The sequence below is a fragment of the Pseudomyrmex gracilis genome, unplaced genomic scaffold, assembly GCF_002006095.1.
Source record: "Pseudomyrmex gracilis isolate BER0280 unplaced genomic scaffold, ASM200609v1 scaffold_31, whole genome shotgun sequence".
NCBI lineage: Eukaryota > Metazoa > Arthropoda > Insecta > Hymenoptera > Formicidae > Pseudomyrmex > Pseudomyrmex gracilis.
In genome coordinates, this window is record NW_018020615.1 from 222,531 (window position 1) to 245,600 (window position 23,070).

The 23,070-nt window shown below is 40.1% G+C and overlaps 2 protein-coding genes across 6 annotated transcripts in view; one reads left to right on the forward strand and one right to left on the reverse strand.

Moving 5' to 3' along the window:
- The window catches only part of LOC109852555, a 24,689-nt gene extending 4,860 nt beyond the window's left edge, over positions 1-19,829 (reverse strand). For 2 of the 4 annotated variants that reach the window (XM_020423809.1, XM_020423806.1), the window contains exons 1-4: positions 19,592-19,829; positions 15,014-16,123; positions 14,312-14,411; positions 13,619-13,772 (exon numbers count right to left, since the gene is read on the reverse strand). In XM_020423809.1, coding sequence (XP_020279398.1) covers positions 13,619-13,772; positions 14,312-14,411; positions 15,014-15,257 — 498 coding nt within the window. In that variant the 5' untranslated portion in view covers positions 15,258-16,123; positions 19,592-19,829. Of the gene's footprint in view, positions 1-13,618; positions 13,773-14,311; positions 14,412-15,013; positions 16,124-17,025; positions 18,413-19,591 lie in introns of those variants that run through there. The other 2 variants (XM_020423808.1, XM_020423807.1) reach the window with 2 other exon arrangements.
- A 1,143-nt stretch (positions 19,830-20,972) lies between these two features.
- Positions 20,973-22,938, forward strand: LOC109852571 (partner of Y14 and mago). Of its 2 annotated transcripts, none has more exons than XM_020423833.1 (3): positions 20,973-21,161; positions 21,562-21,655; positions 21,807-22,938. In XM_020423833.1, the coding sequence occupies exons 1-3, from the start codon at positions 21,131-21,133 to the stop codon at positions 22,351-22,353; spliced, it is 672 nt and encodes a 223-aa protein (XP_020279422.1). In that variant the 5' UTR covers positions 20,973-21,130; the 3' UTR covers positions 22,354-22,938. The 2 variants fall into 2 exon arrangements, with proteins under 2 accessions (XP_020279422.1, XP_020279421.1); XM_020423832.1 differs by lacking the exon at positions 20,973-21,161 and adding an exon at positions 21,228-21,410.
- The last annotated feature ends 132 nt before the right edge of the window (positions 22,939-23,070 follow it).

The following is a 23,070-nucleotide window of genomic DNA, read 5'->3' on the forward strand; positions in this document are numbered from 1 at the left end:
CTGTCCTAATTTACGGGACGCGCGCAGGGAGAAGAAACGCGCGTCCTGTTGGGCTTTTTTTTTTATCTATCCGCGCTCGCGCTTGCGAGAGAGAGTCGCGAAAAGTCATCTCGCATGCAAGTGGAGGTGTTTCGCGTGTACGTTCACGTGTGTATACGCACGCAGATGCATGCCGGTTACGTCGTTCTTCGAGCGCCTTGTGCCAAAGGGTACTGAACCTGACCCAAGGGGCATTGCTCTTGCGCTGCGCGTCTCTCCGTTCCTTTTCTGTTAGATCGCTACACACACCGGTCGTCACGTTAGCCAAAGCGAGCAGGTATCATTGCGAAAGGCTTGACTTGGTACTCACGCGGGATGGCAGTCAAAAATACGCGCCGAAAACGCGAAGTTATAACACGCGCGTCTCTCTCTCTCTCTCTCTCTCTCTCTCTCTCTCTCTCTCTCTCTCTCTCTTTCTCTTCTTTCTCGCACGAATGCGCTTAATTTCGCTCCGAGACACACGCGCGTTACATCCTCGGCCTCTTAAATCGGCTCCACGTATAAAAGCCAATTATTTTACGTACGTGTAATTTTTCTTTTACAAATTTCACACGCACATGCGATCATTTGACAAATAATGAATTTTGAGAAAACGCGTGAAAATTTTGTCACATATTTTAAAACAATCTCTTCTTTTTATCAAACGGCCTGATAACGCAGCTTATATTTTACTGTTGGTTTCCATGATTTTTATTTTGAAGAGATTTTTTAGTATATATTTTCTCTCTCTCTCTTTGTCTTTGTTTATACATTTTGTAATATTACATCGACATCTTCTCTTTGGACATTTGCGAGCGAGGGAAAGAGTGTCGCGTAGACGAGTTCTGACAAGATGTTGTCCCATATAACTGGCCTTTCACCTTTGAAATGTACATATATATATATATTTAATATTAAAAATTTAAAACAAAAGATTCACGCATCTGATTGACATGGAAAAATATCCACGTTTTATATGCAAATTTATACGTGACAAAAACATAATAATAATTTATCGATTGTTTTGCGATTGGTATAAAGAGATAAAAAAGAAAAAAAAGTGAATAAGATCAGCGTTGTTGACAATTAATTAATTAGATTAAAGATAGATATTGTGGCAATTAAATTTGTGCTCCCTCTCTGTGATTAGCAGAAACTCGAAAAGACAACACAAGTCGAGTAATGCGAAACGATGTCGGGCCGCGAGCGTTATATAGATGCAAACATTCGTCGCGCGCATTTGCCTCAGGGTTGTTGTACGATTGCGCGAGCTCGTTGGGCAGTCATATAGTCACTTCTAGCAGACATCCAAGTACTAAGCACTCAAGGACACATTCAGTCGCTTTGCGTCTGGTTTTTTTTTTTTTTTCGCTAAGACCGTTAGAGGTTGCAGACGGTCATGGCGAAATGGAGGACATTTATAGGCGAACGTTCTAGTGGCGATTACAGCAATCGGATGTGGTCATTCTCGGTAGACAAGGAACATGGTTCGCGCGCACCGATGATATTATTTTTATTTTAATTATCTTCCTTCCTGAACAATTTGATGAGTAATTAGTGTAACACATATCGGAGACTTCGAATACGCTATTCAGAGAGTTAAATGTGTGTGTGTGTGTGTGTGTGTGTGATTTGATTTCACATCAAATAATTAATTTATAAATCTTTTTAGTTTTTAGCAAACGGGAATTATATTCGACTCTTCGGTCGCTTGTTTCTAGAAATAATTTTATATAGCCAAAACAAAAAAAAAATAAAAAAATATTTAAAAGAGAAAGAAGATACGTCAAGCGCGGAATAGAACAAGTCGGTTTTGAGATATCCAAAAGTAGCGTGAATATTCGATTCGTGACGCATCTTTTTGACGATACCGTTAGAGGTCTCAGACGGTCAAAATAATGAATTTTTAATCTCTCTCTTTCTCTCTATGCCATAACAGACCTTGGTCTATAGTCACGCATGAGATAGACACGGCCTTGAGTTATTTTGTCTAAAATGATCCGAGAGTTAATTATAACATCATAGGTGTTGTTGCGTCTGGACGGAACCGACTGAACAAAGTGCGTCATCCGGACATAAAACGAAAACGTGATATGGTATTAAATATTTTATGTTTTTTATTCGCTCCCGTTAGTCACCTTTGTATAAGATCGAGTATTCGACACTTGTTTTTTTTTGTTCGCCTTAATCGTTGAAGCCGAAAGATATTACGATATCCGGTATACAGTTCAGAATCTCGAGAAAACACAGAAAATATTATAATTAATTCGCGTTACAAAAGTTTTGACTTGCAAAGTGTTTCGAGTCTTATACTCGAAAAAAAATTCCGCTTGCATCGTTCTCGAGTTAAAAAACGTTCGATTTATAGAATTGAATCTCTTCTCACTTCGTCGAGAATCTGAATCTTTAGTTCGGCTGTGTATTAAAATTACGCTATGTGACATTTGCTACGCAGAAGCTAAAATCTGAAAGACCGGCCAATGGAAATACGTAATAATTCATCGTCGAGTCCGGGGCTTTAATGCGTCATTCGTAAATTGATCGTGAATGTTTGATGCACGGACGATAGAGAAAGAAAGAGAGAGAGAGAGAGAGAGAGAGAGAGAGAGAGAGAGAAAGAAAGAGAAAGAGAGAAGTGACGACCTCGCTTCGGAAGCCTTCAAGGTTCTCAAATGCGATTTGCACACAGTGAATTATTTCCGGGTGCTGTTTGCGCTATCGTTTATGCTAAACAGCGCCAGGTATTTCGTCGAGGTTGCTAGTAACATTTATTATATTTAAGGTGTAAACACACACGCGCGCACACATGTCACACGAACATATTTACTTCCTTCCATAGCGCTTGCATTATTAATGTCAGTCATACTTTGGATCCTCATGCAACATTTATGGCCCGCGGCAGTTTGAGAAAAGACATCCGCATAGGAGATACGCGCGTTGGCTATTTGAATTTTACTTTGACCTTTTTTTTCTTAAAAGAGAGAGAGAGAGAATAAAAACCGTACAGAGATAAAGAGCCGGCAATTTCGGTGAATATGTACATATACAGAGAGAGCCTTTGAATTTTATCTTCTTGTTTTTAATAGCAATGCGAGAGAGAGAGAGAGAGAGAGAGAGAGACCAGTGACGTTACAATACCCGCTAACTAAAACTAATTTGTGATAAATGAGCAAAATAACTGACAGCGTTCGCCGATGAGAGAGACGGAAACGCGCAGCAGCTGTGATGGATTTCCATTAAAATTGGAATTCGCAAAATTGCAGCTTCCTAAACACATAAAGTCATAAATCGTTCGTTAAAAAAAAAAAAAAAAAAAAAAAAAACTAATCAATAATTTCAATGACTGATTTACGTCTCGTCGAGAAGTCGAGTTTCAAACACACGACTCGCGAGGTCTTGTGAATATACAAGTCGGGAAAGAGATAATATCTATCTTTTTTTACAGATGCGTTCTCTCTTCTCTTTGTTTTCCTTATCTATGTTATTTCTAGAAAGTCGACTCTCGTTTGCAGCAAATCGTTTACGTTTTTTTTCTCCGATAGAGAAAAACGCGTCACGAAACGCGGTGAAGCCGCAAGTTTTGTACTTGTGTTTGCATGACGGCGGTCAGCGAAATAATATTGACATAGTGTTGGCAAACGAACAGAGACCTCCTTGTGATTCTCGTAGTTTGAGATAAGCTAATCTCTATCATAGTCTGGTACGCCGCGCGAGCGCACAGCAAACAACGAACCTTATCACTTATATACCAACGTCATTCGATAACTACGCTTTCGTTGTTCCGAGCTAAAAACCTAAATTTGCGGTTGTAGTATCGCGGCGTTGCGGTTTGATTGCTCCTTGAGCGTTGAGCTCGGAGAGAAGAAATCTGATCGTTATAATAATACTACCGTACAGAAAAAAAAAAAAAAGAGAAAGAGAGAAGAAAAGAAAGGGAGAAAAGGGGACGTGAAAAGAGAGAGCAAAAGAAAGCGAGAGGAAGAGAAAATGAGAGAATAAAAGAAAAGTGACTCTGCTAGAGGGTTTTAATTACACATTATATACGTTTGTCAGAAAGAGAGAGAGAGAGAGAGAGAGAGAGATTTTTATTAATGATTTAAAAGATACATTAGTAAGTCTCTGATAAATTATTCTCTTGAACAAAACAATAAAAGGAAAGACTTTGAATTTACTTTTTAATACTCGACTAATTTTATTGTTAACACACGCGTTTAATTGTTTAAAACAATTTATTCACAACGGAGAAGAAAAAAGATAGAGAGAGAGAGAGAAAGAAGGTAAGTAAAGAAAATAGAAAGAAAGAAGAAAAGAAAGAGAGAGAGAGAGAGAGAGAGAGGATGGAGGAAGGCCGACTGACGCGAAATAATTGACTATCCGCGAAAAGGGTCGGTGGCAAATAACTATAATTTCTTTTAGACCGGGGCTCCCCACAGCCGGGGTTTGAGCGAAATGGACAATACGTAGGATAAGAGTAGAGAACCTGCAGGAGGAATGGAAGAAAGAGAATGATAATAAGAAAACGAGGACGAAGAGCAAGAGAGAGAAGATGAGAGAAGCGGAGTGGAGAAAAGGAAGAAAGAAGAAAAGGAAGAAGAACGGCCATCACACAGCGCCGATGGTGGAAGCAAGATGTGACGGGAGGATAGGTTCTGCCAGCGCGCGAAGCTGACCAGAAGAAGTATAGAAAGAAAGAAAGATAGATAGAAAAAGAGAGAGAGAGAGAGAGAGAGAGAGATCGAAAAAAAGAAAGGAGGAGAAAGAGAAAGAAAGAAAGAAAGACAACGCGTGGTGGGGTGAAAGCGGACCCAGGCGCACGAGTGCAACGACCCCTTTGGTTAGGTCAGCCACCCCACGGACACGATACAACGCGGCGAGCGGGTCCGATCGGCCGGACGGACCCGCGCGCATGGTCAGAAAGCGGCGGGTGCATGGAACATACAGCCGAATAAACGGGCGGGTAAGCCGAAACACACCGATGAACAAATGTACAGCCGAATAAGCAATCGGCGCGGCTAAGCCGCCGAGAAATCGCGGACGGGGACCGCTCACGGGGCGCGCGAAGAACTCGCGGATACATTTGCGACTGGAAATCCGAGAGATGTGACAACACAATGAAAAAAAAAATAATAAAAAATAAAAAATCCAGACAAGAAGAAAAAGAGAATTTTTTTCTCGCGGATTTGATTTCGGTCGCCACCGAAATAGACCAAGTTGCAAAAGGAGGGCAAATCAAAACTCAGAGACGTTTCGGCTTTGTTTCACGCTATTTTCAGTCGAGAACAATTAAATTTAAAAAAAAAAAAAAACTAAAATACAATATAAAATATCATTAAAATTACAGAATTTTTCTGATCGAGCGCTCCGGTCGCGTCGATGAATCTTTTTTAACGAAAAACTTAATACGCGCGCGCGCACAAAACCGCTTTTATATATGCGCGTTTCCGTTGCTGTCTATATTTCCGTGCAAATTGGAAGTTACATTTTTTTTTTTCCTCAATAAGCAAACGTTTAACAGAGAATAATAACGAGCGTGAAACAGAAGAAGAAGAACAGGAGAGAGAAATCTGATGCGCCGAGAAAGAGAGAGAGAGAGAGAGAGAGATCCATTGACAAGTTAAGTCGGAGATTTGGTTCCTGCACGTGCATTGTGCGCACTGAATGCATTGAAAGCACCTGTGATCAATAAACGCGACGCAATGAATGGGTATGGTGACTGCTCTATTGAGAAGATGACACGCGATACGCAACAATATCGAAGAATCCTCAATGCGCAATATGATATAAGAAATCGATCGGATTCCTCGCGATGCTCGGCCGCGCGAAACATACGCACGCGCGTCTATTCGCCATTTACATATGCATATGTATATATATATATCGATAAATAACGAGAAACTTTCTTGAAACACTCTTCTGCGTGTATTTAAACATTTATTTCATACGTGTTGGCGTGCGCGCGCGCGGGCGTTTGTGTTATCAATAAGGTTTTTAAAAAATTCCTCCGCGCGTATACTCTTTTTCTCTCTCTCTCTCTCTTATTCCACGAAGAAGCGATTTTCGATTTTGCGCGTTTATATTCGCTCTTAGACACTCGCGTGAATATTTTTCCGAAAAATATTCCGAGAGAAAAACAGAAATCTGAAGAAAGCTAATGCACTTTCGGTGTCATTTGCGAATTCAAAACTGTTTGATTTTGTATTTATGCTTGCCGAGGAATGCTGCGAATCGACAAAGCGCACATATATACATGTATATATATATATATCGGGAAAAAGAGGACGTGTCTGTGTGGCCACGGGAGAAACATAAAAATTCAAGAAACGCATTTGTCATATAACACAGCGGGCGGATATCCTACACCGATAATTCGGAATCCTGCATATTACAAAGGATTCTTGTTTATGCATTCATTCGCGTACCCCGTAAATAAATATAGAGCTTCACCGGCCTCGAAGCTTAATGAAGCTGTTTACGAGAGAAAGAGAGAGAGAGAGAGAGAGAGAAAAAAAAGCGGATTCTTAGAAATGTGTCAGCAATGTTCCTTTATCTTTTTAAACATCCCTTAAATAGCCAATAACTATACTCGGTTTGTTCTATTTTTTGCGGGGGAATGACGTGAGCGCGCGCGCGCGTGTGTGTCGTATCGGCCAGACTCCGACTCTCCGGTCTCTCTACGAAGCGGCGGCGACCGTCTAGCGGCTGCGTTCGAGCTTCGCCGGTCGCCGCGAAGAGAGCGAGGGGGAGATGAGCGAAGCGGCATAGGGGCAATCGAGGGCAACGCACCCGGTCAGCCTTGGCATGAATTGAGTCTAGCAATGCGAAAGTAAGGTTAGCCGACGTTATATTAACGCCCGGTTGACCCAACTTAGCTCTCTCTCTCTCTTTCTCTCTCTCTCTCTCTCTCGCGCGCGCCAAGACGCGCGATTTCCCGCCGCCGCCGCCGATTTTCACACATTAGGCGCCTCCGCGATTTTTCCCCTTTCCCCCGCGTCGCGGTGCATAAATCGATCCCGACTGGTCTCTTTTTCGGTCTCGCCGCGGTTCCGGATCCGGAGCTACATCGATTCTTTGCGGTTTGCGGAACGCGATTCTCGCTTTCTCTCTCTCTCTCTCTCTCTCTCGACAACGAGCCGTGTACATGTCGCGCGCATGTTGAACAAAATCGACGTTTAATATATGCACAAAGCCCTCGGAACCAAAATCTTCGGATTCGCATTTGCAAGAGACGCGATTCGGGTTCGTTTCGAGTCAGTATAAATAAATAGTGTGACTCACGGAGAAAGTATATATACATACGTATGTATGTGCGTGCGCGTGTGTGTATGCGAGCGCGCGCGCGTTACTTTTCTTCTCTCTTTTCATATATCGTTCGAAAATACGCTGCAACACGATTATAGTGCGAGAGACTGAGAAATAATAACCGCATATGTGTGTTTGTTTAGAATAAAAACAGACACGGAGCAGCGCTCGTCGATGCACCGATAATCGTCACCTATGTATATATAAGATGTGTAGGTACGCGAGAAGTTTCGAATATAAATACGCATCTCTGGGTGGATATAAGAAATCACACGCACGTACACACCATTAAACGCGTTACTTTCGATGGCGCTTCGGGAAGGCGTGGCGGCGGCGGCAACTCCGTACCGAGTTCGCCACCTTCGTATTATAAGTTGAGCAATAAACTTTTCCGCCGATTCAATTTCTGTCTTGTTGAAAAAGGAACATAGAAATAACAGTTGAAGAGACAATGCGAGAAAGAAGGTACGCACGTTCCAGAAAAAAAAAGAATTCACGCGCACACTTTCGTTTCGCGTTGTTATTAAAATGACCCGGGTGATTCACACGCTTGCACACGGCATGGGAAAAAGATTTCGTATCGTTAAACGTACGTTGCGATAAAAAAAAAAAAAAAAAATCGCACCGCACACAATCGTAATCGAACACCGAACGAACGTTTAGAATAGAACTCGTAAAAAAAAAAACAAAAAAAGAACATTTCGAGTTGCTTTTATTAACGCGATAAAACAAAATACAAAAAACAAAAAACAAAAAAAAGACAGAAATATCCGCGACATTTTTTCCCGTTGGAAATCGTGTTCGACATTCGTGGTTAACATTTTATCGTTTCTCTGTTTTAGTCGCGTATCTCAAAATATCGCAATAGCATTAAACCAGCTGACGAGTCGAAGCTAAAAGAGTATCGGCACAAGAGCAAACCGACTATGCGTAAACAATGACACACTTTCTCGACACACACGGTCTGTAGTGAGTCGCGCGCTATCGTTATATCCGTTCGCGTTGCACATGTAATACGGCGAACGTTTCGAATGATCATTTGAAGCCCGCGCGTTTCACAATTTTACAGACGACATTTTCTTTCGCGGGTCGCTCTTTTTTTCTCTCTGTCTCTCTCTTTTTCCTTTTTTTTTTCCGCGCGCGTCAATTGAAACGAGCTCGGATCCATTTAAAATAAAGGAAGGAAAAAAAAGAAGGAGAAAAAATATAAAAGAGAGAAGGTGTTGTGCGCGTGTATAAAAATTACACGTAAGTGTATCGCGCGAACAATAAAGAAGAGGGGAAAAAAAAGAACACAAAAAAAAAAAGATATCAAAAAGTTGTACATAAAACCTGCAGCGTTGCGAAACCGCGCATTGACACGACGATTTCATAAAATTTCATTGTGATTGGCTAATCACGCGTAAACAAGTTTCAACGCTCTCCGCGGTTGCAACAATGCAACTTCCATAGCGATCCAAATACACGTTGCCGGGTGAAAGCAAAAAACATTTATTGCGATATTATCCGGAGCGTGTACTTTTCGTCGTGTGGAACGGGAACGGTCCCACGATTATCAACTCTAATTCTGAATTCTTTTTTTTTCTTTTAGGAGGGAGGGGAGGGAGAAGAGGGGCATTCCAAAAGCGAACCTTCTGACGCATTTTGTTTGACGTTGAAATATTAAAAACATTTCGCAAACATTCCGACATTCTTCTTTCAACCGTGCACTAATACGTTCTGTTGTTTATTTAACGAAACAACAACAGTTTTTAACGTTGATTTATTTTTAACCATGTTTTTGAAGAGAGTTTTAAAAGCTGCTCGACAAAAAAACGACTCAAAGGAGACTTTAGAGTTCGGAATTAGAGTTAAAAAAAGAAACGGCGAGGCAAAAACTGCTCCATATTTTGCAGCCAGAAACTCCGCTTGGCCGGGTCCGGGCAGAAATTCTCATCGCGAGAAGAGATCCACGAGCGAGATCGAGAAAAGCGAAGAGGCGAATGAAAAAGGAAAAAGAGTTGGCGTAGAATGTAGACGAGAGAGCGGCGGCCGGGCGGCGGCGAAGCGAGAGGCGCGCGGAAGCGAGCGCAAGAGCATCGGTGTGCATGTGTGTGTGCGCCGCGGAGAGAGATTGCATGAAGCACGGAGGTGCAGCGATAGGACGAAAGAGCGACGTGCAGTTCCTAAGGCGAGCGGGACGGGACGGCGAGGGCGGGAAAGTGCGATTTAGAGGGGCGCGAGGGACAGATCGCCGCGTACACGTATGCAGTTCTCTCGGTGTATGAACCCCCCGGCTAGTCGAAGAGGGGGTTAGATCCGCCGTGGTGGGGGGTAGCGCGCCGTTTTTGAAAAAACCGCAAGGCTTTAAGTAGACGCGCGTTACCCCCCACCACCGAGTACTACGCGGGCAACTAGCGACCGAGACATAGACAAGAGCCGCGCTTACTATTATTCGGAAAATAGTGCGAATGCGCACAAACGACGAGAATTCGCCGATCGCGTCGTGAAAATTTTCGCGTGTTCGCGCAAAGTCCGGCAAGTAAGAAGTGTATTTAATTTTTTTTGAGAGGAGAAAGGGAAGGGGGTTTCTCTTTCCGCGAATTAACACGGACAATTTTGACGAGTATTGTTTTTGGGGAGAGACATTAATTTTGGAGGAATATCTTCCGAGGAAGATACTGTTACGCTATATTGATTAGTGACGATGTATCTATTGGAAATAAATACTGCGTATGTGCAATATGTTACCAAGTTCGCGACTGGATTTCGAGTTGGTCGATGAAATAGCGGCGTCCTTGAAGAGATTGGAAACTCGTGAATGCAAATTATTTGTGAACGCAATCCCGAAGATTCGCTTGCCTTCCAGTTTGTGTTCTTCGACGAAAATAAATAGGAAAGAAAGATTTTTTAACCTTTTTTTTTTTTTGATAATTTAATGAATTTAATGAAGACAGTGGAGAATATTCAATAAGTGCTCCTCTATATGCTATATTAATTATACACACACACACACACACGTGTATTTGTCTTGACGGAATCTCTACTTGTGAGGTATCGCGTTGAAATACTGTTTTGCTTCAAATTATTTTGAAATCGTTTTCATTCGCCCAACTTTGCTGTAATTGGCCGCTCTCTCTCTCTCTCTCTCTCTCTCTCTCTTCTAAGTGTATTTAATTTCACAATTAGCACATGAGTTCAACGAAACTTACTTACATACTTTGCTTCGCTGTAATACGAACTTGAGTTATGATGAATATTTTTTTTTTTATAGCAAAAAGAGGATAAATCAGGAATACATTCGCGTTTTAATTTCTTTATCTTTACGAATATTTAGTTGGCCTTGAAGATTTATATTTCGGATTAAACATAAAATTTTATATACATTTATAAGTGCGCGGAGATAAGCCGTTTATCAAGTTCATCGCGTAACAAGAATATTTTAAATTGCTACATTTTTATTTAAATCGTATATATTTTATTTGTATTACAAATTGCAGTCAGATAACTTGATTGATGATGCAAATTGTTTCAAAATTTAATATTCTCCAAAAAAAAAAGAGAGAGAGAGAAAAAATATATATAAATTCTGCGCTATATTTAGCGCGTGTTCGGGAAACGGGAGATGGGATTGACCGCAATTTTATATTAGAAAGCGCGCGAAAAAGAAAGACGCGAACGTCGGCGAAATTAGAGAGGCGGGACAACCTGTGATACACTAATGAAACCCCATCGCTTGAAAAGAAACGAATTGAGCCGCTCGTGGAAAGCTGGCCCGGTTTAATTGCAGAAGTCAAACATCGTATGCAACTTTCACCGACGTCTGTGTTTATGCATTATATACCCTTTTGCTCGAGAGACAGAGACAACTTCGGTTGTTGGGGCAGGAGACGTTACATGCGCGCCGGTTAAAGAAAGGCGTGTAATATATTTCATTAGTGGGCGAGAAGCTCTCTTTGGGATCGCAGTAATGCACGACGTAATGTCATCGTTGAAAATTGCGTAACAAAAAAGATATTCCCCGTCCACGCGCACGGGGTGTGACACTTATTCGAAAATTCGCTCGCACGCTCCTCCGCCGTATTTGCAGTTTGTGATGAACACGCAGATGTGTTGCAAAAAAACTAAAAAAAAAAAAAAAAAAGATATTAAAATACAAATTTTATTCCCCTCGAAAAAGTTCGACGCTTCTGCGTTCGATAAACAGCACACGTGAGATAGTCAAGTTCTATATCTATGCTCCGCCACGTGCTTTTGCAAGTTAACTTGCGGGAAGGTTTATATATTATACCGGAACGCGAGGAGGTTTGCACTTTTCTTGACCTTCGCGCCGTCGGCATTCGATGCGGCATAAACGTTGAACGGGTTCGACGATACGATAAAAAGAAAGAAAACATATACAGCGCGCGATTTTCTCGAGTGCGTCGAAAAAAAAAATAAAACTAAAAAATACGTCCACAAGTTTTGGAAAAAAAAACGACGCGTAAATCGCGGCGATATATATCGGATGTATATGCGCGAAATTAAAATCAGGTCAATCCCGCTCGTCCTCGGGCGAGAAGCAGACGTACGGTATTTTTGGCTGAGTCATATGCACATACGTTAATAATAATGTGTGCGTAATGCGTGCGTTATGTGTGTCTTGTTGCAAACGCGCACACGTTTGTGTGTTTCTCGCCTACACGCGGGAGCGCGTGTGCTGTGCACGCCTCGGCCTGCGGCTTATAACAATGCAGTTCGAACAATGTACACTGCGCGCCGTCAATTGGTAGGCAAAGTTAATGGATTCTTCTACGTAAGCCCGGCGCGAGCGCGAATTTATTGGCCACGCGGCATGAACGTGAACTCATTTGCTCCGACATTTGCAAAACTTTACGGACAAATATTTCGATGCGATAAACAATATTTTTTTAAATGCACACCGAAAAGAGGATCGATGAATATATATATATATATGTATATGTATTTTATAAAATATATGTACGTGTTTAAAAAAATATATATTAGAAACAATGATCGTGGAATTTTCTTTAAACTCAAGACGACTAAATCCGCAGACACTTTTTTGCTCGCTTCTTGAAATTGAACTTCGATCGGGCACGTGACATTTCGGGCAAATTTATTTTTTTTTTTTTCGATCGGGTCTATTGAGAGAAGTTAATGAAGCAGAAAAAAAAAGTGAATTTAAATCAATCCGTAATATTATACGGATGCGTTACGGCACTTCTGCTGCAGCAAAGAAAGAAATTCGCGCCAAGCGAAAGAGAGTTGAGAGCGAGACGAATGAACGCAACAGCGCGCTGATGCATCGCTATTAAATGCAAAGTGATATAACGGTACGCTTGCCAGCGCGGGCAATAGATCTCGATTTTGGCTTCCCGATCGCGCGCGTACTTGGACTTTTCGGTCTCTCCCTCTTGTTGGCGAGGAGAATACCTTTATACGGAGATTCGAAATCGCGCGATTTTTCCGCACCCGCGCAATTCCGTCGCGTGTCGAAAAACAATCGAATTCGAAATTTTATTATAGACCGTTTCTTCTATAAATCACACCGTTGTCGCGGCGCGGTGCAATCTGGGGCAAAGTTCTGTAAATGTTTGCTGCGTATCTTATTACGGCACGGGCGTCGAGATTTAAACCAAGGCCGATGGTATTTGCGTGGTTACCGCGTTATGTAAGCTAATCGAGCATGCATATGAAGATCAAACAGGGCTGTATCGATTATATTAAAGTTCATAATGTGCTTCTCTCATCTGGGGTTAATAGTTAAATTCCCTTCCGCTTCCCTTCCCTTCCCGCGTTCAACTCTCTTTCTCTCTCTCTCTCTCTCTCTCCCTCTTTCTCTCTATCTGCGCGTTCATTAATTGATAACAAAAATCACGTCCCGCTTACGAAAAGTTCTTCTTCGCGAAACCTGTTTTTCCACGTGCACTTATGAGAAGTTGTTCTTGATTTTTAAATTTCGAATATCGGTTCCGAAAAAAAAAAAACGTTTGGTAGCGCGTTGAAATATTTCTTTTAAATTTTGCAAAAGTTTTGAAATAGGGTCTTTTTCGATGTGCATAAATTATAAACGAAATCAAGCAATCTAAACGACAGTCAATAATTTTACACAGAAAATATAAATAAAAATTTGTGTGTGCGTGGTCATAAATCTTTTTAAATAATTAGCTAAATGGTCTGAAGTTAAAATGTCACAGGGTCTGGTCAAGAAATGTCTTCTAAAAGAAGCGCGCGCTACAGTTGACGTTAAAAGTGTCTTCTCTTCTTTGTGAGAATCGCGCGTGTATATATGAGGGTTGTTAAGAAGTCATTAACTCACGTCTTGCGCGGAGAGAACCCTCGTAGCGGCTTCAACGGTAACGTTTCCGGAGTGTGGGTGATGATGCTGCGACTCGGTCGTGTTGTCGCTAGCGCAACCGCTCTTCTTCCAGAAGAAACCATTCTCGCCGCTTCGATACTTTCGCCAAACGTGTCTGGTAATAACGCGCACAAATAATGAGAAAACAAATCATCGATATATCGTTTAAAATTTGACGAGTTAGAAACGTGTAATATTTACGTAATTTGTTCACAAAAATGTTTTCACGTCAAGTGCTTGTGGTTTTATCGCGAATTTTTTTACTATAATAATTTTAATTTTTAACTTCAAGATAAAATATCTGCGTTATAATAACTTTTTTTTTTAATAAAATTAATCAATTTACGAGTTCACTCATTAACCCACTGACGTCGACCTTTTTTGTGTCAAATTGATTTTGGATCTTCACGATCCCCCCGAAACTGCTCAAAAGATTTTTTTTTTTTTATCAACATTCTATAATTCAGCTCGCAATATAACTAAACACATTTAAAAAAAAAAGTCACGCAAGCTTATTTATTTATTGTTTATATTAAAAACAAAGAAAAGAAACTTATCGCTGAGTGGGCGCGTTAAAAATAAACGCTCAACGCTTTTTGAACGGCGCTTTTGAATGACGTATCCTTTTTCGTAATACGCGAGAAATTAGCATACCTGCAGCCGAAGGCGATTCCCAAGGCGATGATCAGCGGCAATAACGTCGATATGCACGCGAGTAAAACGGTCTGTATGTCTGAAAAGCTGGGAAGGATACCTGAAATATAATCATCATAAAATATCCAAAGCGAAAAAGCACGGTAATAACTTGCGTCGTTTTACTAGCTATAAGCGATCCGCAAGCGATACAGTCATGAAGAATTCCTTCGCGTGATTACACGGGACACACACGTATCGGTGCCCGAAAAACCACGACCGATACAGTGTGTTGCGTGGATTGCTTGAAAAATTTTTATATAACTTTGCGCGTTCTATTTTCTCGAATTTTTTTACGTGTAACGTTGTGAATTCTTTGTTACTTTTTTTATTGCATATAAAAACTAAAAATCTGAACTACACGTTCAGTTTTATCACGTGTGTCAATAGATATCACACGATAAAATATATGTTTTCTTTGTCACAAAAGAAGGAGCCCGAAACCCGTTTTTGTTTTTTTGTTTTTTTTTTTTTGAAAAATCCACTTTCGCGTGCGAAGTGAAAAAACATTGCTGGCGGCTTCTTTCTAAGCTCTTGTTCCGACAAACAAAACGCTTATATGCACCACATCGCACCGTATCAAAAAGTTGTTGTCGCACGTAATTATCTTTACATCGAGCTTTTATATATCTTTGTTTCACAAAACTAAAAGTGCTTACTTACTTTGATCGAGCTCATCGTGTTCGACGAGGTACTCCGTCACGTTGGAGACGTGATGGTGCGCCTTGGCGGTGGTGGTGACAGTTTCGGGATCGCTCGTCGTCACCACTGTGGACGGATTAGGCGAAACATTCGTCTCGGCGTTAATTGCGGCCGCTATCACGGTTGAGGGAAGAAAAATCATCGACGTGAGATTCAGTTTTCTCGTCATCGCGTCGGCGTGCGTTGTGCTATTGCGATTTGCCATCGTTTCTCCCGTTTGATTCGTGCCGTACGACGCATCACCAACAGATTCAGGGTGATCAGATAAAGTCCGTGTCGACTGTGAAAAGATGAGAAACAGCGCAACTACATTCAAACGGTTTAACGTTGCCGTCGATCACCAATTTCTACGATCATATTATACGATCACTCTGTCTCTCTCTCTCTCTCTGTCTTGTTATTACGCGTATCGTCTCATGGTTTTTTAACGTTTTTAATTTCGAATCTCAAATCTGTCGCGTTTGGTTCCGTCTTCTCTATGCGTTTCGAAGACGACAGACATCTCGCAGAAATATTCCGCAGAAATTGTTGGCTAATGGGTCAGTGTATTGCGTACATAAATCTTGTGTTTTCGCACTTGCAAATGTGTGTTCGTACGGTACACATACACATACACGTCTCTCCGCTCACGCCATTTCATCCGTGACAAGCTTTTACGATAGACGAAAACATCAACGGCAACCTCATTTTCGTTTTACCTTCGCCTTAATAGAGCGATATCAAGTGTCATGCGGAGGAGTATACGGCGAGAGATATACAGACGCGTAAATTTTTTCCTCTCTCTCTCTCTCTCCCTTTCTTTCTCTCTCTTCTCTCTCTCTCTTCACATAGTCAGATACGATCACATTGCGAATTTTGCGCCGCTTATCTTATATTTAAGAAAGATAGAACACTTTTACGTCATATCAAAAAGTTGATCAAGTTTTATATTCAAGCGTATACTCTCTCCGTAATCCTTCGTTTCCTTCGTCTCTCTCGTTCGCTTCTTCTCAATAATCGACCTTCTACCGTAAACTTCGCGCGCGCACGAAATTCGTTTCTCTCTTCCTTCTGGTAAACCTTGAAGTGTCGCTGCAACAAATTTAGTTAATTAATTAACTACGTCGAATTTAATTACAAGTTTCATTTTTTTTTTCTTGTTATGTAATAAATTAAGAGAGATGAGACGCGTATATATACATTTGTACATATATGTACGTTTTTAATATCATTTCGTTTAAACACATTTTGAAAATATTGAAAAAAAAAAAACAAATATATATAGCACAATAACATAAAACATTTTATAAATATCAGTTTTCATTAAGCATACGAATCTCGTATAATAACTTTTGTGTAAACTGGTTCGACGATTTTTATCTAAATTATTTTCTTGAAGAGGGAATTCGTTTAAATGGCAAGGTGAGCAACGACGACGATTATCTGTTTGTTTTTTCGATAAAAAAAATTGATGACGAGTCTTGCAAAAATTTTAAAATTAATTTCGCGCGCCTCTAATTATTTCAATCTTTCCGAAGGCGCGACGAACACTAACTTTGTTTCCTCGCATTTCCGAGAGAGAGAGAGAGAGAGAGAGAGAGAGAGAGAGAGAGAGGCACGTATATTAAATAATTTATATATAACCACCGAATTAAAAGTTGAAGGATCGAATCGAATCAAGTTTCTCTCTCTATCTGGTCTGTTTAAACAACAGACTTTGCTAATTAACTTAAGCCAATTTTAACTAGATTGGAGCTTCGGCTGTTGAAGCTAAACCAGCATTGACAACTGCTGCGCGAAGTTGCAACTAGATTGCCTTGCAGTCGTCACAAAGCCGAGCGCAAACAATCCAAAGAACTCTCGTCATTAAACCTTACGCGCGGCGAGGCAAGTTTCGCGGTGGCTTGTATAGGTAATTGCGCTGTAGGATTCCGGAGTACTGTAAAGCGCCTTATATAGGCTGTAAACCGGCGATTACGCCGGTCGATACATACACGCAGAGGCGACACACCGCTAAACCCCTCCTCCCCTTCTCGAGCGACAATCTTACGCCTCGCGCACGTAGTTCGTTCGCGATGGGTATTCAATGTGTACTCGATACGCCGTGTAGCGCGCATAATGTCCCGCCGATACATACGTACGTATACACACATAGCCTGTTGTGGCCTGTTTTGACGAACTCTCGCGTGTATCTCGCAAAGTGTCGCGTCGCAGCGACATTCTACGGAACGGGGGCAAAGATACATGCGGGGATGAAGCTCAATCTAGCGTTAAAGCGCGCGCTTTCCGCACGGTTCACGACACATCCTGACGTATCCAGGACTGCTGACGACGAAGTAAAGATCGAAGTTGCTTACAACCATACGGCGTTACACCGGCGTGACATAGAAATTGATAAGAGAATGAATTAACAAGTGTACTGAAACTGAATTTCGGTGAATGACGCGCAGATTAACGCATCAGGGATGCACGGAGATGCGTCTCGCACACATAAATATGTTTTAAAATATATTATCGCGGAGAGAGAATACACGGAGAGAGAGAGCGGATCTAAATTTGCGACAAAATTTTGTTTGAATATTGCACGCGATGTTTCAATTTTGCAAACTAATTTTCCCGCAACGTTCCGGCAATATTTCGCGCTAGAGAGAGAGAGAGAGAACAGGATGTGTACGCGTGTGAATTATGAGATGCTTTCTTTTTTATATTATAATTATTCTATTTTTTTAATTTATCTCGTGTTTTTCGACTTTAAATAAATTTGCTTGAGTGCGAAATTTTGAAGACCGATTATTCTGAGATATGTTGATACATTTTCTGGATTATTTACATTATTGAGGACGCCGCTTCGTTCAATTGCGCGTTGTGTTACTTTTTCCCGGAGTATACGGAGTATATACGGAGTATATACCGGTATATACTCCGTGTTTTTCACGCGACGAGATTACGAGTCCCAGAGAGATGGGAGAAGACGGACGCGCACGTCGCGTCCGCGAATTGTAAGTCTAGACTCTTCCTTTTGTGGATGACAATCCTATCTTCTAGCGAGGCGGTCGTTTCTCATACGCCTCGCCTGCATCAGTGCAACGTCCGATGAAACAGGAGGGAATGAGGGGAGGCAAACGAGGAGGTGGTTGCAAGGTTCAGGACCGCAGTTTGGATAAAGCCGTTTCGGCAGCCAACGCCACGTTGGCAGCTCTCTCTCTCTTCTAGATCCTGTCCTGTTTCGACTCTCAACCGATCTGCAACGCAACCGGATGGATGTGTGACAGCGATTGTCTTTTTTTTTGAAAAATCTCCGCGACAATTTGGGAAATTCCAAATTGCTTGACGAACTACGCCGATGGACGACTGGTTTAAAAATTACTGTTGTTTTTTTAATTGTTGTAATGATACAAAATAAAATAAATAAAATTCAAAAAAAAAAACAAAGACAATCTTTTTCACTTGTCACTGCGTCGTAAATTAAATTTTATGTATATTACACGTTAATAACGATACATTACAAGTAACAGTGATCGCGTAATAGCGTCTCTTTGACGGTAGGTGCCTAAACGTAATGCTTTTGACCTCACACACACGCGTATTACAATTTAGATCGTCGGATGTCGATAACAGAAACGCACCTAAGGGCACTTCGCTTTATTTACAATTTAACGTCGATATTCAGATAAAATTGTAAATATAACGTACCATTACACGAACAAAATTTCTACTACGTATCATGTACGTTTGTGTGTTTTTCTGGGAAAAAACTTCTCTTTTTTTTTTTTTACAAATAATTTTCCGGAAAACCTCTCTTAACCGCGCACCGTTCTATAAATTGTGCAGTTTTTGTTATACTTTATCGTTGAAATCTCTTTTGATCGTGTGCGAAAAAATGCGACGGTTCTTTTTCTTTACAAAACCATATATATATATATATATATATATATATAATGCTGGTGTATATATATATATATGTACGAATATATATATATATATATATGAATAAAAATAATATATACAAGTATAATAAAAATCGCAATAATATAAAATTTTAGAAATTCACACAAGATTATTTTGTAACGGCCAACTTCGGTGTTTTTTTTTTCTCATGAGTATTGGCTTCTATTTAAATAACTCGCTGTTAATTCGAAAACATATGCAAATTTATGACAATGCAACAAACTACATTAACATCGATTGACCGCCATGAACTTTCGCATAGACCAAAGCTGAACGTTACATAAGTCAACACGTCTCCTATGCGAGGTAGAGAGAAAAAACCTTTTGTAATCGGAGAGTTTCTTTTTAGCTTATTCAAAACATCGTTCCTCGTCTTACAGACTTTTATAACAAGTTCTTGGAACTTGTGTATCGAATAACGATATACGCGATACGCATTTTTCCTTTTTTTTTTTTTCATATAGCACAATCTTTAGAACGACTTACACCTCAAGTGTGAGAAACGTATTTGGAAAAAAAATCGGACGCAACCGACATGTTCGATCGAATCGTATTCGATTAAGTTTCAAAGGGACTAGGGGTTTTGACGAAGAACCGCATGCGGCTACGTACCGATTACGGTTTCCATCCTCCGGCGCAGAACGTTGCATCCGGATCGGGTATGGCCCGAACGAGAGGGACGAGGACCATCTCGAGGACCGTTCCGAGATAAATGCGATAACGATCGGACGCCCGGACGAATAACGTCGAGAACCTCAGGACAATGAGATATGTGGAAAAGGTGGCACACACCTCTCTCTCTGATTGAGTCGCGGCAGACTTGATACGGGTCGCGAAAGGGAGGCTGCGAAACTGAGATGAGAGACCGGAGCGCAACCCCCGGTGCGCGCGCGCAGTATCCCCGGAATACACGAAAGCAGCCCGGCTAGATCCAAGGGGGTAACCCACGGGACCGTTTACTCCGCTACTTCTCGAGTCGATGTCAGGATATCCGCAATTTGTCTCGTTATTATTATTATGCGTTAAGTTTTGCGCGAGTTGTGTGCGAAATATCTGCGCACAGAGAAGATTTAATTAAAAAGTTACACATCTGTTAAAATAAAATTTCGCAAATTCTCTCTTTCTTGCTATTTTTTTATTTTATTAATTTTTTTTGAAATTGAATTTTTCAGCTCACCTTACATATCTTTTATTTAAAAAAAAAAAAAAAAAAAAAACAAACAAAACACGTCGCAAAAAAACAATAAAATATACGAAGAACGAGTTTAGACAGTTTTTAAAGATTATTGGAGAATTCCTCTTAGTTTTGCATACTCTTCACGATAGTCTCCATTATATTTTCAGTTATTTATCTTGAATAAAAGATACCTCATGACCTATCTTCACAATGGATCATGAATATTTTTGTAGTCTCTCAGAAACGTATGAATTTAACTACCACTTGTTCCGCTCAACTTGTAGCTTGTGCATAAACTTGGCAATATGTATATTGCGACGAGAAAAAAAAAGTCCGCGTCTCAAATTTGAACGCTAGCGACATCTTCAGGTGCTGCTCGAAATGATGGTGTAATCGCGCGCACACATGCGTGATAGAGAGAGAAGCACTTGTGTATGTAATTGCGCAAATTTGCGCTTGCGTAGAAAAGCGGCCAATCAGAAACTGATCCCGATACGCATCCCGCGAAATTCAAATGAGACATTGTTTTTACACAATAAAATTGAACGTCAAAATTGTTGTCGAGCTTTTCTCCGTTTATGAAAAAAAAAAAAAAACTCATCATCGCAAACGACGCGTGCGAAAGGAAAAAAAAACATTGCTGACGTTGGTTTCCTCAGACTCTTGTTTCAAAAAGTCTGATTACAAGATTGTCAATAAAAATCAGGCGTACTTTTTGCCACCAAATCCGAGCACCTCGAAATGAAACGCTAGTGACATCTTCAGGTGCTACTCGAAATATATGATCGCACGCACGCACACACGCACACACACACACACATGCGCGATGAGAGAAGTCGGTGAGATGTTGAGAATTTTAACACGATAATACGGTATCGCAGGAATCACGCAGAATGGCATGAGGATAGTTGAGAATTTGTACATAGTAATTGTTTATATTTTTCACAAACGCGCTCTCGTCGAGACGCGCAACGATGGCGTCGACTTACATTAAGGACGAAACAGGTAACCGGTTCATTCATCGCGCAATTTTAAGCGCGGCCCCGCACTTGCGGCCGCTTGTGCACCGGTTCTAACCTTGTCCGTGTAAACAAGTAGCAAGAACGATCGGTTTCGTGTAATAATAGATCGTTCTTTCTTAGACGCTATAGTTAGACGATCAGTCTGAGATAGTTTTCATGTGTTACAAACGTCGTGACGCGTGTCCTCGAACGATGATACTTGCGATGGGGTTCTTACACATCTGTTTAAATGGTGTTTTTTAATTTACAAAAACAATACATATTGTTTTATGTAACACAAGTCGTGCGAAGAAGTTTTTTGTTTATTAACACACGTTGTGTTGTGCGTGTCAATGATAATATTTTGTTTTAAAATATACTCCAGATTATAATCTTTATTTTAGGTACATTTATCCCTGCTAGTCAACGACCTGACGGTACATGGCGCAAGCAACGACGTGTAAAGGATGGATATATCCCGCAAGAAGAAGTTCCATTGTATGTTTTTTTAATATTTTTTTAAATATATATACGTCTTTTTATATATTGATTTTCTTTCATATAATTTATTTAAATAATTCTTTATATACTTTACACATCTAATCTTTGTTAAAAAAAACAAATCTTTTATTTTTACTTTTCTTGATAGATACGAAAGCAAAGGAAAGCAAATGACAAAGAAGCCTTTATATCCTGTGGGTGCCAGTCCCGAATTTATTGCGGAACACAAGGCCAAGTTAGAAGCTCTAGCGTCGAAAAACAAAAGTGCAAGCGGCGGGCAAACAAAATCTCAAGAAGGAACCAAAAGAAAGAAAAAGAAAAACAAATCTAAAGCTGCGGAATGTGTGACTGAAGGAGTATCTAAAATAACCATTACGGAGCCTGATTTTCAGAAGGAAGCTTTGCCCCAGAGAAATTCGTATAAGGAAACTCCGTCTCAAAATAATCCTCTGTGCAATGCAAAACAAATCACAACAAACAATATAGTTAAAGATAATCCAAGCAACGCCCAGAAAGCGACATCCGATCCACAGAAGAGATTGAAAAATTTGCGCAAGAAAATTAGAGAAATCGAATTGTTGGAGGAGAAAATTAAATCTGGTGCGTTGAAAAATCCTGAGAAAGAAATACTTGATAAAGTAGCGCGGAAAACAGAGATTTCGAAGGAAATAAGGAGATTAGAGTCTGCTTTATAAAGCAGCCCTTGATCCAATGTGTGTCCAATCAAAATCATGAAATATCCCATCACAAAATCCCTCATCAGTATATATTCTGCATCACACTTCTCTTAGGGAAAATCATCAATTTTCCCTAATAATATTAATGACGTATCTCTTGTATTCAATCTTTTATTTACTCAGTCTCTGTATGAATATTAATCATATTAATATTATACATTTATAGATTGTGCTGCAACATTGGTTATCAACAATTTTAATGTTTGTTCACATATAGATATATATTTGTACATACACACATATATGTATATGCGAGTCAAAAAAAAAAAAAAAAATCACATTCATATACATGACGTGTAAGTTTTAATAAAGATAAACAGAGTTTTCACGTGTACTGAACAAGTTATCTTGTCGTGAACACTTCAGAAAAAAGAAAGAACACAAGTTTTAGATAGATTTATATTAACGATCGAACACTGGGAGATCTGTATATCAAAAAAAAAAAAAAAGTGTTTTTAAAAATGTAAATTATTATGCATTTAAATAAAACTTACAAACTATCCATTTGTAAACATTTGTAGCAATAAAATTGTATAAAAAACATAAGCAGAAAACACTTGCGAAAAATTCTTTTCTGTAGAATTGTTATATCAATTAAGTTTAGTTAAAAGTATTGTTTACAATAGTTTATACAAATCCTTTTACATATATATATATATATATATATGTTAGAAG

Bases quoted from the DNA above. Each gene is read 5' to 3' on its own strand.
- LOC109852571 (XM_020423832.1), top strand. From the start codon at position 21,335: ATGTGTTACAAACGTCGTGACGCGTGTCCTCGAACGATGATACTTGCG. The intron at 21,411-21,561 runs GTGTTTTTTAAT...TCTTTATTTTAG, and splicing joins CTTACACATCTGTTTAAATG to GTACATTTATCCCTGCTAGT. The intron at 21,656-21,806 runs GTATGTTTTTTT...TTTTCTTGATAG, and splicing joins CCGCAAGAAGAAGTTCCATT to ATACGAAAGCAAAGGAAAGC.